Source organism: Embiotoca jacksoni, unplaced genomic scaffold, assembly GCF_022577435.1.
Source record: "Embiotoca jacksoni isolate LCO1_2020_lvr unplaced genomic scaffold, fEmbJac1.0.p SCAF_41, whole genome shotgun sequence".
NCBI lineage: Eukaryota > Metazoa > Chordata > Actinopteri > Embiotocidae > Embiotoca > Embiotoca jacksoni.
This window is the reverse complement of record NW_027185394.1, coordinates 2,551,580-2,567,263: the sequence shown is the minus strand read 5'-3', so window position 1 is coordinate 2,567,263 and position 15,684 is coordinate 2,551,580. Positions and strand designations below refer to the sequence as shown.

The following is a 15,684-nucleotide window of genomic DNA, read 5'->3' as shown; positions in this document are numbered from 1 at the left end:
ATGATTTCCCAAATTACTGAGTTGATCACACCTGAACGCACCATTAAACAACTGACCAGAGCACAATGGATTCTTATGGTGCAACGAATACACCAGACGTTTCCTCCAAATTAATGCGATTAGATATTTTGAATGCATCTCACACGATAATCCCTGCCTCTGCTCAGCGATACGTGGCCGTGTCCTTTTCTCTGGTGGAGCCGATCAATTCTCCACAGAGCTTTTCTAAATACTTACAAAAAAACATGACGCTTGTGATTTGTTGTTTTTTTGTGACCACATTAACGGGGGCGCTCCACCACACAGCTAACAGCTCTGTCAAGCCACAAATGTAAAATTTAATCCAACCTCGTTAGCTGACTCCAGATATTTTAACACGTCATCGTTTCTCCCTTCCTGTACAAGCAGCATGGTGTTATTCGCTGGAACAGAACGTTTTGGAGGCGCGTTACACCTCCTGAAGACACCGTGACGGGGAATTCATGATGGTTCACTTTTTTTTTTTTGAACACTCTACTTTTGAACTCTTGAACTCTCTCTTTGGTGGGTCCTTCATCTCTTTGTGTGCTGCTTGTTTGAAATGCTAATTTACCGAATTAAGCCAAAACTTTCGGAGTTTTTGCATTTTTTCACATTTTCGGCCCGGCTGCTGCAGGTCAGGTCGTGGTCAGGATTTAGAGCGATAGCTTACTGTCGGCCTTAAATGTTTACTTTACATAATAAATCCCGGCGTCATGTATCGAGGATGTCAGCAGTGATTGGTGTTGTTTTTAATAGAGTTACAAATCAGAGTTGAGCCCCATATTAAAAAAGCGGCGCCTTTTTAGTCTCTCGCTGTGAAATCTTCTCGCAGATCAAAGTCTGATCTATTATTAAATTGTCCTCAGACAGATAGTGAGAGTCGGCAAATATTTATTTTATTTGGAACTCAGGATGCTTGACACACGAATAAATTTAGACAGTGGATGTTCTGGTGTTGTACTGAGGCTTAAATTAGCTAATAGCCATCAATATCAGCTGCTTTATTCATAGCTCAGCATCATTGGGCCATTCATCAGCTGCTCATCTGAGTAATGTCCAGTAATCACATTCATGGAGGGTTTACTGTTTGGCCATTATAAACCGTCACTTTTAAATCATATTTTTTAATGATACGGCCAACCTCCTCCCAATGTGTCAAAGCCGTTTGGATTGTTTATCTCTCCAGATTTAGTATTCATGGGTTTTTGTTGGAGGGAGCTTTTTAAAACACCAAAAACAGCAATGCACAGATGAAACATTTGTGCGAACATACAGCTCTAACGTACTTTATATAGCAACTTGATATTAAAAAGACATCTTCAGTCTGACATAAAGCACAGAACAGAGAAAGACTTTTCTCCTCAGAGAAATGATTCCAGTTCCTCATGGCATTGATTTATTAAACCAAGCACGGGGCCAAAACGTGACAGTCACGCTTTGGGCTGTCGAGGCGTGAAAGTTACACATTTTGAAAGCGTGAAACTTACACACAAGTAAATGTCATGTGATTTTGAGTCATTTGAGACCAAGTCCACGGGATGTTTTTTGGCTGTAGTCGGAGGAATGAGGGGGTGGCTTGGAGGCATTAGTCACAGACTGCCAGTCCAGGCAGTCCAGGAGGTGATGACGGTTTTAATTAGCTGTTGTTTTTTTCCAAGTCCAAACCATAGTTTTATTTTTCCTTAACCCCAACCAACTCCTTTCTCCGAACCCCAATCACGTGTTTTTGTTAAAAGTCAAATTTTCCTGTAAGTCACACGTCTCTACGCATGCAATAGGTTTCATTTTCATCCACTACAGGAAAACGTGTAACTTTCACGCCTAGACGGCACAAAGCGTGGCTATTCCACATTTTTGCTGTAGCGGACCGGCGTGTCCATGTTATGTTTTGCCGTGATACCGGGTTGCACACTTTTACTGCAGCTCCAAAAGTCACAGTGTTGCTTATTTTGCTCTTGTGGCATATTAAAAAAAACACCACATGGATTTCTTTGGATGGGGTTTTTAAGCCTACTGGTGTCAGCAGCGAATACCAATATACCCGAATGTCATTGTCCACCTGAAAATCTTTCACTAAAATATAGTGTTGCAGGATCCCTTTAATATCCAAACATCAAGACAATACACTCGCATATCTCGGCCCGGTTGATCTGTGATGATTCATATGAAAGCGAAGACGCCGAGCCGACGAGGAGACGTTCTGGATTTTGCATTTTAAGTCTCGATTCGTCGCTTTCTGAAACTGGACAATGCTGCAGTCAGTGAGATGTAATTACTTTTCATTTTGTCGAAGCTACCCAGAATTTATACTGCCAAGATGTTCTTTAAAAATGTCTGCCCACTTCGAGCTTGAAGTAGTGAAAGAGTCCATTCATTTTTATGCATTTTTTTGCTCACGAATTGAAAGTTTGAGCGTTGTTGTGTTTTCGTTGTCCTGAAGTTATTCAAGCAGCAACGACTGTCCTCCCCCCAGACGGCTGCTGCGTGTCTCTGCATGGCAGCAGCGTCACAAAAGACCTTTAAAAACCCGTCCCCGTGTCTCCGTCTCATATTATTCTCCTGCTATGATCCTGCAGGCGAATTGCCAAGGGAGTGTCTGTGCTCACCCACGGGGCCATGGCTCTGCGGAGGGACCAGGGGGCCACCAGCCGGGCGCAGTACGCCGGCAACTGTCAGACCGACGGCAACAACACCCACCGAGTGCCAGACAGAATCAGGTGAGCGGGCGGGCGGGCGGGTGGGTGGGGAGGAAGAGGAGCAAGAGGAGGAAAAGGAGGAGGAGGGGTGACTTTGAATTTCGATGCCATTCACACAGCAAACAGCACGGGAAAGTAAATAGCGACTAGCAGCTTTTAATCGAGCAAACCCGGAGAGCTGAGTCACTGTGGCCTGAAAGCAGCCGCTGTATTTCTGCAAGGGAACATTTTACAGGTTGGATACTGATGGAAAACCTGCATTTTAGTGTTTCTGCAGTTGTATTTTGGTAATGAGACTGATATTTAAAATGGTTTTCTTGCTGTGGTTTTACAGTTTTGTATCTGCACTTCTTTGTGTGTCACGGTTAAAAGACCTTGACACTGAGAGCTTATTGATTCTGCAGCCTCGGCAACGCTGTTGTGGGTCACAGTCAGCTGACAAACAGCCAGACACTGTGGTGCATTCACAAACTGTAGAAAGAATTAGTCTTGTAGTTGTGACTATATGAGTAATTCTGTTGTCTGGGTCATGTCACAGTGAAAGTGATGTTTTTTTGTGACATTGCAAGTCATTTCTTTGGCACTAAAACACACACTGCTGCTAACCTTTGGTTCGTTAGCTCAGGAGCTTCTTGCTGAAAGGTGGAAAGTTTATAAAGAATGACAGGAAGTGAGGAATCTTGGAGAAACACATTAGCATTTCCCAGCAGGCCTTCTTACTTGGACTACTTTGAATATGCCTCAGTGATGCGAAGAAATAATTGCCTATTTTTAAAAAATTTTTTTTATAAAACTTGTCGTGGATTTTAATAAAAACTAAAAAAGAAACGTAAAAAAGAAGGTGCTAAAACTATCGGAATCAATCCATCTTAGAGTTATGTTGTGTAATGTTTACTTTGAAGACTACGCGCATCAGTCTGTCTGTTAGTTGAAAACAGTCTTCGTATTAATGGTAAAATATATAGATGTGAATCCATTTTGTCAGGTGAGGTGCTCACCTGACAGTGATGTCATCAAAAACAGCATATTCATCTGCTGTTGAGTTGCTTTTTAATGTTTCGAAATGTCTGTTTACATCAGCGAAGGAATAATTGAAGCTGAATATACGTTTTCACACAAAATTCATGTTTTTCAGTGAAAAAAAATGAATCAAACTCTTTAGTCGTGTATATAAATATATGGATTCCCACGTGCTCGCAGCAAAAACATCCAAGCGCAGCATTTACTGTATACGCGAGATCATTTGCCTTTCGCATGCAGCAGGAGTTTAAATATATGAAAGGGGGAAAACGAGCAGGACGGCAGAAGCCCCAAGTTTTGATTGACTGCTGCTGCTCTCCGGCTCGCCGTCCTCTGGGAACCGTCGGGTTCTGCTCTCTTCTCAGCTGTCAGGGTTACAGGAGCTGTCTGACTAACCTGCTGCTGCACCGGCTCTGGAGACTCGGGCTCATATTGACGAACGCATTTGGTCCCGAACCGCGTTCACAAATGAACCGAGATGGTGTGGAATAAAATGCATGAAAAAAACGACTGCGGACATACTGTTCATTAAGAGATGTGACTCTCTTTAGATTAAATCAATCTTTTCAGGGTTACGCAGAATTGGTTTTGTGAGATTTATTCCAAAAATTTGTCGCGGAATTTGTAGAGTTTGAAGTGAGTTTTCTTCTTTTTTTTTGCGTCAAATTGTGTGAATTGGAAAGAAATTGCTAAGCAAGAAATAATTTTTTTATTTTTTATTTTTTTAAGCAAAGGAATAAATATGTAATCACTTCCTTTGATATCAATAATGCTGCACATCACAGAAATATTTTTGTTCTTATAAATTTCCCAGAGGGGCTAAAAAAAAGTTTTGCCAAATGAATTGAATATCTAAAGTTAACAGAGAAAGCTGCTTGTTGAGTTCTGAAATCGAGGCTTTTTGAAGGCAGAGCAGGTGCAAAAAAAAAAAATGACAACAGATCGGTGCAGATATGACAGATTGATGACAACGTCAGGAAATCTTCCACCGGCACAGACAACAAGTTGTTCTGCAGATGGACGGTCAGCGCCGCCCTCCCCCTCCCCCCCGCTGAGCGGGTTCATTTTAAACTCGGCAAAACATTTCACGCCCTTCAGAAATCCGCCGTTTTTTGTTGCATGCTCTCAATCAGGCTGTCTGTCACGGTGACGGGCCGCCGGGGCTCATGGGAGTCTGAGAAATACAAGTTTAAAAAAACAATTATGACCTCATTCACCTCTAAACACTTTTATTTTAGCAACGCGAGCACGACGTTGGCACTGATCAGGGATCAGATAACGGTGACAACAGTTTGTGTTTGAAAATGTTGGAGGCATTTTATTTATTTTATGTGACAGAGGTGCTAAACTCAGTGTCATTCAGCTGCTGTGATCTTCAGACTGTGTAGTTACACCTGAGGGGAAATACAGATAACCTTTTTTCTAAATCACCTCCTCAAAACACAACAGGCGCTTTGACACAAATCCATGTGATGTTTTTTGTTTTTTTTGGTGCATTTCCACTTGGCATCAACCATCAAAAAAAAAATTCGCCCTCTGTTAGGTTGAAGGACTGTGAATGTTTTATCTGTTGTCAGCCTGCATTCACAGCAGTTACACGAAAAAAAAAAAAGATGTTTCTGCAAAACCCCAGATTACATTAGACGTATATTAAGTAGAATAAAACTGTATTACTCAAGTACAAGTACCTCAAAATTGTGAAATGAGTAACTACAGTTGATAGAAATGGTGTAATTGCAATTCTATGAGTAAGTGATGAATGATTAATTATTTGAGCCGCTGTATTCATTTTTGCACAATCCACATTTCTCACCATTTGATGTTTGTCTGGTGCTTTTTTTTTAATTACGTCATCTCGTTGCGGCACATTAATTAGCACCACCAACAGTTTATCTCGAGGTGCTTAGCTTCTAATATTCAACAAGCTGCCTTTCGATGAGCATCTGTTGACATTAAAATCACGAATTTAGTTGCAAAAAAAAAACAAAATAAAAACTGCACCACTGTGGACACTGTGGTTCCACCCAGTATCATGGCGTGAAATAGACACGCTTCTGGGCCGTCGAGGCGTTTTTGAAAGCGTGAAACTCGCATGCGCGTAAATGTCATGTGACCATGAGGTTTGAATTCAGGAGGTGATAAACATTTTTTGTTGAGTTGTTTTATTGTTTAACCACGAGTGTTGTTTTCCTGCAGTAGGTTTCAGTTTCGTCCGCTACATGAAAATGTGTAACTTTGACGCCTAGACAGGCCAAAGCGTGTCTATTTCACGTTTTATTTGTATTCTTTGCCGTGATACAGGTTTGTGTGGTTTTAAGTCAAGTGAAAAAATGAGGCTGCTCATCATAGTGCTGCTAATCAGATGTTACTTTAAATAGTGGCATGAAATGAACAGGAAATGACAAATCAGAAAATTGACAGTTCACTAACGTGATGGTTGTGACGGGATTGGACTCAGGAGGACGAGTCAAAGCTCACAGCTGCTCCATCTTCCAGGAAGCAGAACGACACCATTTGATATTCCTTTAAACTTGAAGCTTGTTCACGTTCAGACTTTAACCTCGTTTTGATCAAGAGCTCGCAGACAGCTCGTCATCGTAGGAATAAAACGTCCCACAATGATTGACGTCTTCACCTTTTTTTTCGTGCGTCTCCTTCTGAAACATGTCTGTTTTCAATAGTTAGACCCTTTTTTTTTTTAAATCGGTGACATCCTCTTGTTGATTAACGGAGCTGAACGCCTGCCAACGACTCGCTCCCGAATACTCCTGAACGAACCAGACAGAACGCCCGGTCAGCAAATCTAAAGGAGATAATTAAAAGATAATAACGCTTAGTTCAGATTGTCAATTATCTTTTCCATTAAGGGACTTTCTGTTTCTTAAATAATAAGATTAGAGTAGGAGGTGACACGTGATGCATGTTACCATTAATCATCACATAGACGTCCTGCGTTATCCTTTCATAGACATTAGAAAACAACATCCACACAGAAGGAAACATTTCAGAGATGTTTTGCTGCCTAACAATCTCCATTATTCGGTATTTGTGCTCTTTGTGTGCTCTAACAGCTGAGACAGATGTGAAGAAAAAAAAAATCCTCCTGAACAAGCAGCTCGCACGTGTTCACACACTTTGGCAACACCAAAAAAAAAAAATCAGGATGTGAGATTGTGAGATGGAGGTTCGTCAGGGAGATGCAGGAGGGAGAAGAAGAGATAATGATGATGATAACGGTGATTTGTCCGCCAGCAAATAACAACGGCGGCAGAGTTTGAGGCGTCGTGATGAAGCGAATGAACGCGTGAAAACACACGAGGCTCAGAAGAGATGTGGAAAAAAAAAACGTTGACAAAGAAGTACTTCAGTTGGAGACGCTTTTTCTTGGAGCTGCAAACATGCAAGAGAACATCAATTTCAAAAAGCTTTTGGCTGTAAAATGATGACTTGGGTGACAAAAATAGACGAAAGGAAAGCTGAATGTAAAGTCTGTAAAACTACCGTAGATCTGTTAAATATAAAAGAGCAGGTTTAAGCAGTGTAATGTCTTTTTTTTTTCTTTTTTTTACCGAAAACGCCTGTAAGCTTGTCAAATTCAAGGGAATCAAATAACGAAAAGGGGCTTCAAAGGGCAATATTTTACATATTAATATTAATATTTATGACCACTTGTTAGATGAACTCTGACAAGCCGACAGACACACAGTCCTCACACATTTACCTCGTGTAAGTGTTGTAGCTAATGGACCAGTACAACCAAAACAATGAGCTAAAGGACGCTAAAATAGCTGCAGTTCAAAAGCACCCGTTCCTGCTTGAATGCTGTATTTGTTTAATCTTTGATCGTTGCGGCCAAAGTTTGAAATGTTTTGCCACCATCGTTTTTGGAAGCTGTGAAATTCTCTCTCACATTATTTGTGAACCGAAGTGTTTTTGACGTCTCGTACGCCTCGAAATTCACAGACAGGACACTCGAGTTGGACGTCGCAGATGATATTTCACGTCTCGTTATCGTCCGACAGGACTCGAGAGCCCAAACGGCCTCAGAATAAAACAGCAACTTTTAGCTGACGTGTAAAAGCTCTCCGACCAGGTGGATATTTTTCCATTTGATGGTGTTTAAAAAAAAAAAAAAAAAAAAAAAATGTAGGACGTCACGTCGCCGGGACAAAGAGAAATGAACTGTTAATATTGTACGTAGTTTTCTCCCCCAAATGATAAAAGTTGAATATAAAAATGTACTGAGACAGAACTGATGAGGAGGAAGTGAGGATCAGAAGTGGTGGGAAAAAGAGCAGGGGGGGGGGGGGGGGGGGGGGGGGGGGGAGGAGGAGGAGGAGGAGGAGGAGGAGGAGGAGGAGGACGACTCAGCTCACCTCCAACCCTCAGGAGGAACCGACTGCTCTTCTGGAGCGGAGGAGTGTCACAGTCTCACTTCTTTAATAACCCCAGCGTGGTCGGATTCATTCAGCATGAAGTCTTCGTCACCTCTGGAACCAGACGTCTGCAGTGAGATGTGTTTTTCAGCTGGAACTAAACAGTTCATATTCATGTATTAATATATATCATGTATATATATAAATAATGAACAGTCTAAATGAGTCCAGAACCCCGGTGTGAAACATGCAGGTTTCAGTCCTGGAAAATTCAATCCGTTGATGATTTCAGGCAGTCGGAGACCTGAAATGAGTTTTCTGTCATTTAAAGAAGATAATTTGTGCTCAAAAGGTCGAAACCACCGACGTCGTCCCGGATCTCATCGATCAAACGTTCGCTTTTCTTTTAGCTGCTGCCGTTGCATGACTTTGCGTCACTCGTTTGGACTGTATATAAGAGGCGGGGAGGCTGACGGGGGAGGGTGAGGAGGGTGAGGAGGGTGAGGACTCTTCATCCTGTGTTTTTTTTCTTCTTTCTTTTTCTCGTCTGTCATTCTCTGTCTTTCTTTTTCACACCTTCCCGTGTTGCTCATCAACATGTCTGCTCGTCACCTCCCCATCTGTCCTGTCTCCCGACCCGGTGTTCCCACTCTCTCTCTCTCTCTCCCTCTCTCTTTATTTCGCTCTCTCTCCCTCCCTCCCTCTCTCTCTCCTCCTCCTCTTCCTCACTCACACATTCACTTCCTGTCTGTTCATTATTGGCTGAGACACCTTTTACTCTTCTTCTTCCTCTCCTTTCACTTCCTCTCACACGTTCAGTTCGTTCGTTCGTTCTTTCTTTCTTTCTTTCTTTCTTTCTTTCTTTCTTTCTTTCTTTCTTTCTTTCTTTCTTTCTTTCTTTCTTTCTTTCTTTCTTTCTTTCTTTCTTTCTTTCTTTCTTTCTTTCTTTCTTTCTTTCTTTCTTTCTCAACCAGCTGAGCCATCAGTGTTGTAACACACGGTATCTGTTAAAGCTCTCTAACTGCAGCAGACAGCAGATTCAGATCATCCCTCTTGGTTGGCGCTGTGTATGATTTGCATGTATAATTGTAACTGTGGCCCCGAGGACCTCCTGCCTGAAACTGACATGATAAGGAGGAGTTCAGTGTGAAAGTTAACCGAGGACGCTCAGAACCGGCCCAAAACAGACCCGAGGATAATTGGACTGAATCCAACGTGCAGTCGACCCAAAGAAAGAGACACGCTGTCAGTTAACGGACCACGTGCGCTCGTATTTGTCTCACGTTAAAAACGAGGCGTTGAATATAAAATACGTGGAGCCACGCCGACATCAGCTCCGGGTCCGGTACCGAGACATCGTCTCTACTAACCACAGTTAGTGGAGTGGACTCTGTAGTGAACCTGGTGGGGTGGAGGGGAGGGGGGGGGGTCATAGAGAAGCAATTAACATTTGCCTTTTTATTAAAAACGAACTGCAGCCAGTCTAATTATGCTGCTTTTCTTACGTCTCATCGTGACTGCACGTTTCAGTAGTCTGAAGACATGTAGATATGTTGTGCTCGGTTCTTTGACCTAGCCTCGGCTACCCGCGACTAGCAGCTTTGACCCATCATGTTGCGTCACCTCTCCTTGAACATACATAAAATGTGTCCCCCGGGAGTCGACTTACAGTTTCATGACTCATGTCGGGATAATTTAGTGCGACGGGAAGAACCAATGAGGGGGCGAGCCCAGAATGAGTTTGGAAAAGTGGGCTTCGGGGGTTTTAAAAAAGGAGGGTTGACTTTACTGCCTAATTATACCAAGGCTTTGTTAATGGATCTGCCAGGGGTAATGGCCGCTCTAATGCTTTTTTCTTTTCGTCTCCCCTCATCCGCTATGGCCAATTATGTGACGAGCTTCCACAATATATGCTGCTCAGTCTTCCCGAGGCTCTCACACTTTCTTTTTCCCAGCATGTCTTTCGAATACAGTGAAAAACGCAAAAACAAAGTTATTTGAAATTGTAGAGTTGCGATTTTTGTTTTGAGCAACCCAGTATCATGGCAAAATGTGAAATAGCCACGTTTTTGGGGGGGCTGTCTTGGCGTGAAAGTTACACGTTTTGAAAACATGAAAAACGCGGAATCATGTCACCGAGGCCGTCTGGTGGTGTTAGTCACATACGATGAGGTTCGAATTCAGGATGTGGCAACGTTTTTGTTGAGTTGGTTTTTTTGTTTCCTAAAACCCAAACACGTGTTTTAGCTTTAACTTTCATTTTCCTGTTTATCACGTCTCTACACATGCAGTAAGTTGAATTTTCCTCCAACACAGAAAAACGTGTAACTTTCACGCTTAGACAGCGCAAAGCGTGTCTATTTCACGTTTTGCTGTGATACTGGGTTGGTTTTGAAAAGGTCTTCATTGCCGTTAAATTACCTCATTTGTGAACTTTCAAGGGCACTTTTTCTGCCTTAAGTGAACAGTTTTTTTTGTAATTTATGGCCGTTATCCAAAGAAAACAATACAGATTAACAACATTTACTTATAAAAGCACATCCTCCTTCGAGGTTTCATGGTTGCCTGCAGAAGAGCAGTTATTTGATGCTGTAATAGTTCTTTCTCTCCATCCTGGCATGCTTTCCAATGTCAGTGATGGCGGGGGAGCAAAAAAAAATTAAAAAAAATCCTCGTTTGATGCTTAAAATGCATCTCAAAGTTCAGCTGAATCTGACAAAAGGCTTCAACAGTCTTGAGTTCGCCAGATCAAGTGGGTTTCTGCCAAAAATTACAGTTGTGTTGGAAGGAAATTGACTCTGTTAGGTTCCTTCGCTGATCTACGGTGTCGAGATACAAGGGGAGGATTTCTGTACAGGAACAGCACCGCGAATTGGGTTCCCTATCTCTTACTGTCTCACTCTATTTTGTGAAGCGGGAGGAATGATTTGGCTTTAAGGTAGATGGGAAGCTGAATGCATCCCGTAATGAGCCGAGGAAGGAAAAATGCACGTTAATGTAAATGCACACGGAGAACAGAAATTGCTTTCAGATCAGACGGTCCTCATTCGGACGTGGTCCGACTCGCTGATGACACATCAGTGTCAATGTAGTCCGTACGGTGGGACTGTTTTCTGGAGGACAGGAAGTCATTCGTCGCAACGTGAGCAGAATCGAGATGACAAGAACGCTGACATAAGAATTTAGCTTTGACAAATCATGAATTTGAGCTGGTTAAAAGTATGAAGGGGCAGAAAATAGAGAAAAACAAGATCTGGTGTATGACTGGACCGTGCGTGAGAAGCTAGAGGGCTTTTATTTTGAAACAGGGGCTTTTAATTTGAAACGGATACAGGAACTCACCGCATTTTTGTCGTCTGATGGTTTTTCACTTACTTACAGAGTCAGTGTTCGTAGGGTTGTTGTGTTCTCACTAATAAGGGAATTAAAAGACATTCATCAAACAGTAGATCAGAAAACTTTTCAAGAAAATATTTTTTATCCCAACAAACTGAAAAAATCTGATCACAAATTTTCTAAATGTATACGTGACTGCTAGTTTTGTATTATTAAGCCTAATAACTGTCCTTTAAAGGACAATTCTATTTCTAACAACAATGTAAATCATTGAATATTAGATTGCATGAAGGTGAGATTTATATTAAGTGTTGGGATTAAACAGGACAACAGAATTGTATAAATGCAGTCTCGACAATAGTTGCTGAGCTCTGGGGACGTGGCACCATTACTAAAAACACAATAAATCAGATAATCAGACGAGTTGCAAACTATTACGATTATAATTGCAAGCAAATTACTTTAAGATGGAAAAAAGAAACAGATTGAAGGCAACCAAAATGTTGGTAATGACTTGAACACCACAGTGGAGTTAATCTGTAAACTGTGATTACCGAACAGACAATTAGCATAATTAATTTACCCTTTGCCTTCATCTTCTCCTTTTAAATAAGTTTAGCCGGGAAATGACGGTCAAAACTACAAAAAATAAGACCCGACTTCTGAAACCAAATTTCCATTGATTGATTAATTGAATAATTAAATCCTTCATTCATTTATTTGATAGCTCCGTTAAATAATTTGCTTCCAGTTTGTTATTCAATCAGTCATTCTCCATCAGTTCCTCCCCGCCACTCCCTCTCATCTTCCTGCCCTCCCCATCCACTTGTTCATCTCTCTCATATTTCATTTCTCCTTTCTCCCTTATTAAATCAGCCCCGCCCACCTCACCCGCCCTCCCCTTCCTCCCTTTTCCTTCCATCCATCTACCTATCGACGCTGCTCTCCTGCCCGTCTTTGTCTCCCGTCTCGGGGCTCCGTCGGAGGAAACGCGGCCACGAAGGCATCTGATGCGTCGTTTTGCATGCAAATTGGATAATTGGATTTGGATGCATAATGCATGGAGGCGGGCAGGAGGAGAGGAAAAAGGGGGGGGGGGGGGGAGGAGAAGCAAAGAGAGGTGGAAAGTGAAACTGACTGGAAAAATAACATGTATATGCATGTTCACACTCAAGTAAATACGTTCATACGCACGTGTGTTTACGCACAGTTATGTGACAGAAATGCAGATGTTCGATCTCCCCGTTGCTGCTTCTGTAAATAACTTTATATCTACCTTGTGATTTTTTTTTTTGCGACAAGTAAAACGAGCTTCCTACAGTTGGAAAAAAACCTCGAAGTCTCATTGTACTAAAAAAAAAAAAAGTCTTTTGATGGGAAAGCTTGAAAAAGACGCGTCGGTCCGCTACAGCAAAACGTGAAATAGCCACGCTTTGGGCCGTCGAGGCGTGAAAGTTACATAGTTTTGAACTTACATGCATGTAAATGTCATGTGACGTGGAATCAGACGCAACAAAAGACATTTGACGATGAGGTTTGAATCCAGGAGGCGTTTTTCTGGAGTTGTTTAGTTTCTTAACCCCGACCATGTTTTTTATTTTATTTTTAGCCGTAGGTTTAATTTTCCTGTACGCATGCAGTAGGTTTCGTTTTCCTCCACGACCAGGAAAACGTGTAGCTTTCACACCTGGGACAGAGCAAGGCGTGTCTATGTCACGTTTTTCCGCAATACCGGGCTGCATCATCGTCTGCTGTCTGGACACCAAGTAGGCGTAAAGCCACCGCGGTCAGAGTTGTAAATTACTCATCGTTGAAGGAGGTTGGCTGGTTGAACGACTGCAGAGGAGGGTGTGGATGAGTTCACTCACTGGGATCTCTCCCACTCATGCACTACTAACTTTAATGAGTTCAGTAAGCCAGCATGGCTCAGCCCAACTCCAAGCTGACGTCCAGGAGCCCCGAATAAGAGAAATGTCCTACTTTAATGCATCTTATCTCTCAGATGTGATGCAGCTATTGTTGAAACAGGATGTGTGAGTGAAGACATAAATGACCGAGCTGTAAACTCTGACCTTTGACGAGAACCCACAGGAATGCTTCCTGAATTAGCGCCCGTGGTTTGGGTTACGCACAAAAAGCGTTTGGTCACAGGGAGCCAAATCCGCTGAGTCGGGGTCGGTGGGGAGCAACGGTTGTGCTGTTGCGGTCGAGGAGCTTGTTGCCATGGCGCCACAGATCAGGCCATTAGCACTAAATGTTTTCCCCCTTGAACGTCCCAGTGCAACTCGGTGTTGACACGGTGGATGACCCCACGAAAGCCATCCTCGCTTGCGCAGCGGACCCGACGCGCCTTCTTCGGTCGTTGGACAGTGAAGCTCCGCCCCTTTTGAAACCTGACTGTCACTCAGAGCACCTCGCCCGGCTCGTCTGAACTGGCTCACCGACGCGCATTTGCCGCATGCTAAATTGCCGGTTGTCAGTAACGCCGGAGGCGGTGGCGGATCTCCTCCGGCTCCGTGACTTCTGCCGCCTTCAGTGTGAATACTGTCGACACACACACACACACACACACACACACACACACACACACACACACACACACACACACACACACAGATGATGCACTCGTTATCCTCGCTGCGACCTGTCCTATCAGCGCTAATGAAGGCAGTCGCATCAGTGTGATGATGGCAGCGAAGTTCTCACACGAGCGTCTGTTTGTGTGCGTCTAATACAAGAGCTGCCACTCCTGCTTATGAACATGCAAATGGGGCCGCAAAAAAAAAAAAAGAGCATTAAATTCCTCCCGACATCGTTTGATGTTGAAATTGCTGCTCTTCCTCATCACCCTTCGCTCTCCATTCTTGTCCTTTAACACTCACCCCGACGTCTTCCTCCTTAATTATCTCTCTGTGTCTCATTTGTTTTGTTGATGTTTAATCATGTTTTGACCTCACACTGAAATCGATGATTTAACAGAATTTAATGGGTTATCATTAAAAGCATCCACCGGCCTCCAATGACGAATCATTTTTTATGTGTTGCTGCTGAACAGTAAGTGGAGGAAAAAATAATTTAGGATTTAGGTATCTGCTGTGATGTTGATTTAATTAAAACAAATTTCTGTATTGTTATTATTTTTTGGTGGCTATCAATTCTATACTCCAAATGAAGTCAGAACCAAGCGTCAACCAGCAGTGACGTTGGTTTGTGAACGTTACGAATCCTCCAGTTCAGATTCTGTCCGTCACCATCTTTGCTAGTTCGGAGCAGGAAGTGACCATATTTGGACGAGCTGGGGGAGGAGCCAGCGGTGGATCTGACTGATCTGATCGGAAACCTGACAATACTACGTCCCGCCCACCAATAGCTGTAACCTGACTGCACCACAGGCCTGTCAATCAAACAGACACGCCCCCAAAAACAGGTCTTCTTGAATCTTCTTTTCTAATGAATGAGGGATTATTTTCAGATGGACCTCCAGAAAACTAATAAGAAGGAGTGACTTTAGCTAACAACACCGAGATAACTGATGGACACATTTTATTCACTTTGGATTTGATGAGAGAAGTTGAATGGGAGTCTATGGAGCCGGAGGCTTTTTGGAGCCGACCTCTAGTGGCACTCGCTGGTATTGCAGCTGAAGACACTTCTTCATCGACCTCATTTTTAGACCCAAAAACTACATTTATTTGGTGAAAATATCAACTTGAAACTTTTGCTAAGCTAAGCAGGTTTTTTTTAATTAAATTTCACATTCTTGAGACAATTTGAAAAAAGAGTTCACTGCTTTTCAGGTATTTAATAACACTCCTTTATTGCCCATGTTTAATTCTAAACTAAATTTAATCCTTGACAGTCCTTTATTAAATTTCTAAAATTAATGTTATTAATAATAATGCTATTGTATAATGTAATTTACGGAACTTTCATACATTTTAATCACACGTTTACTTTATCATGTCGTTACAGAGATTTGTAATCTACTAAGTTTTTACATTTTTTCTCTTATGCGTGTTTATAGGGTTTGCGAGCTAGCTTCGTGCATCCTCGAGGTTTTACAGGATATGTGGCGGAGCTTTATTCACCGATTGGATGTCACAGGTGGCGACACGCTCGAGCAGTCAAATCACAATGTAGGTGCAATATTTTCAACTCTCAGGATTGCAAACAGGAGATTTCAGAGGGTCGTATTTGGTCATTTCCGCTGGATTACCGTGCAGCTAGAGGCCAGT

General features: G+C 42.5%; 1 protein-coding gene across 1 annotated transcript in view; it reads left to right on the top strand.

Moving 5' to 3' along the window:
• The window catches only part of grin2da (glutamate receptor, ionotropic, N-methyl D-aspartate 2D, a), a 111,198-nt gene that overhangs the window by 15,516 nt on the left and 79,998 nt on the right, over positions 1–15,684 (top strand). The window contains exon 5 of the mRNA XM_069168646.1: positions 2,598–2,738. Within this exon, the coding sequence (XP_069024747.1) occupies positions 2,598–2,738 (141 nt within the window). The remainder of the gene's footprint in view (positions 1–2,597; positions 2,739–15,684) is intronic.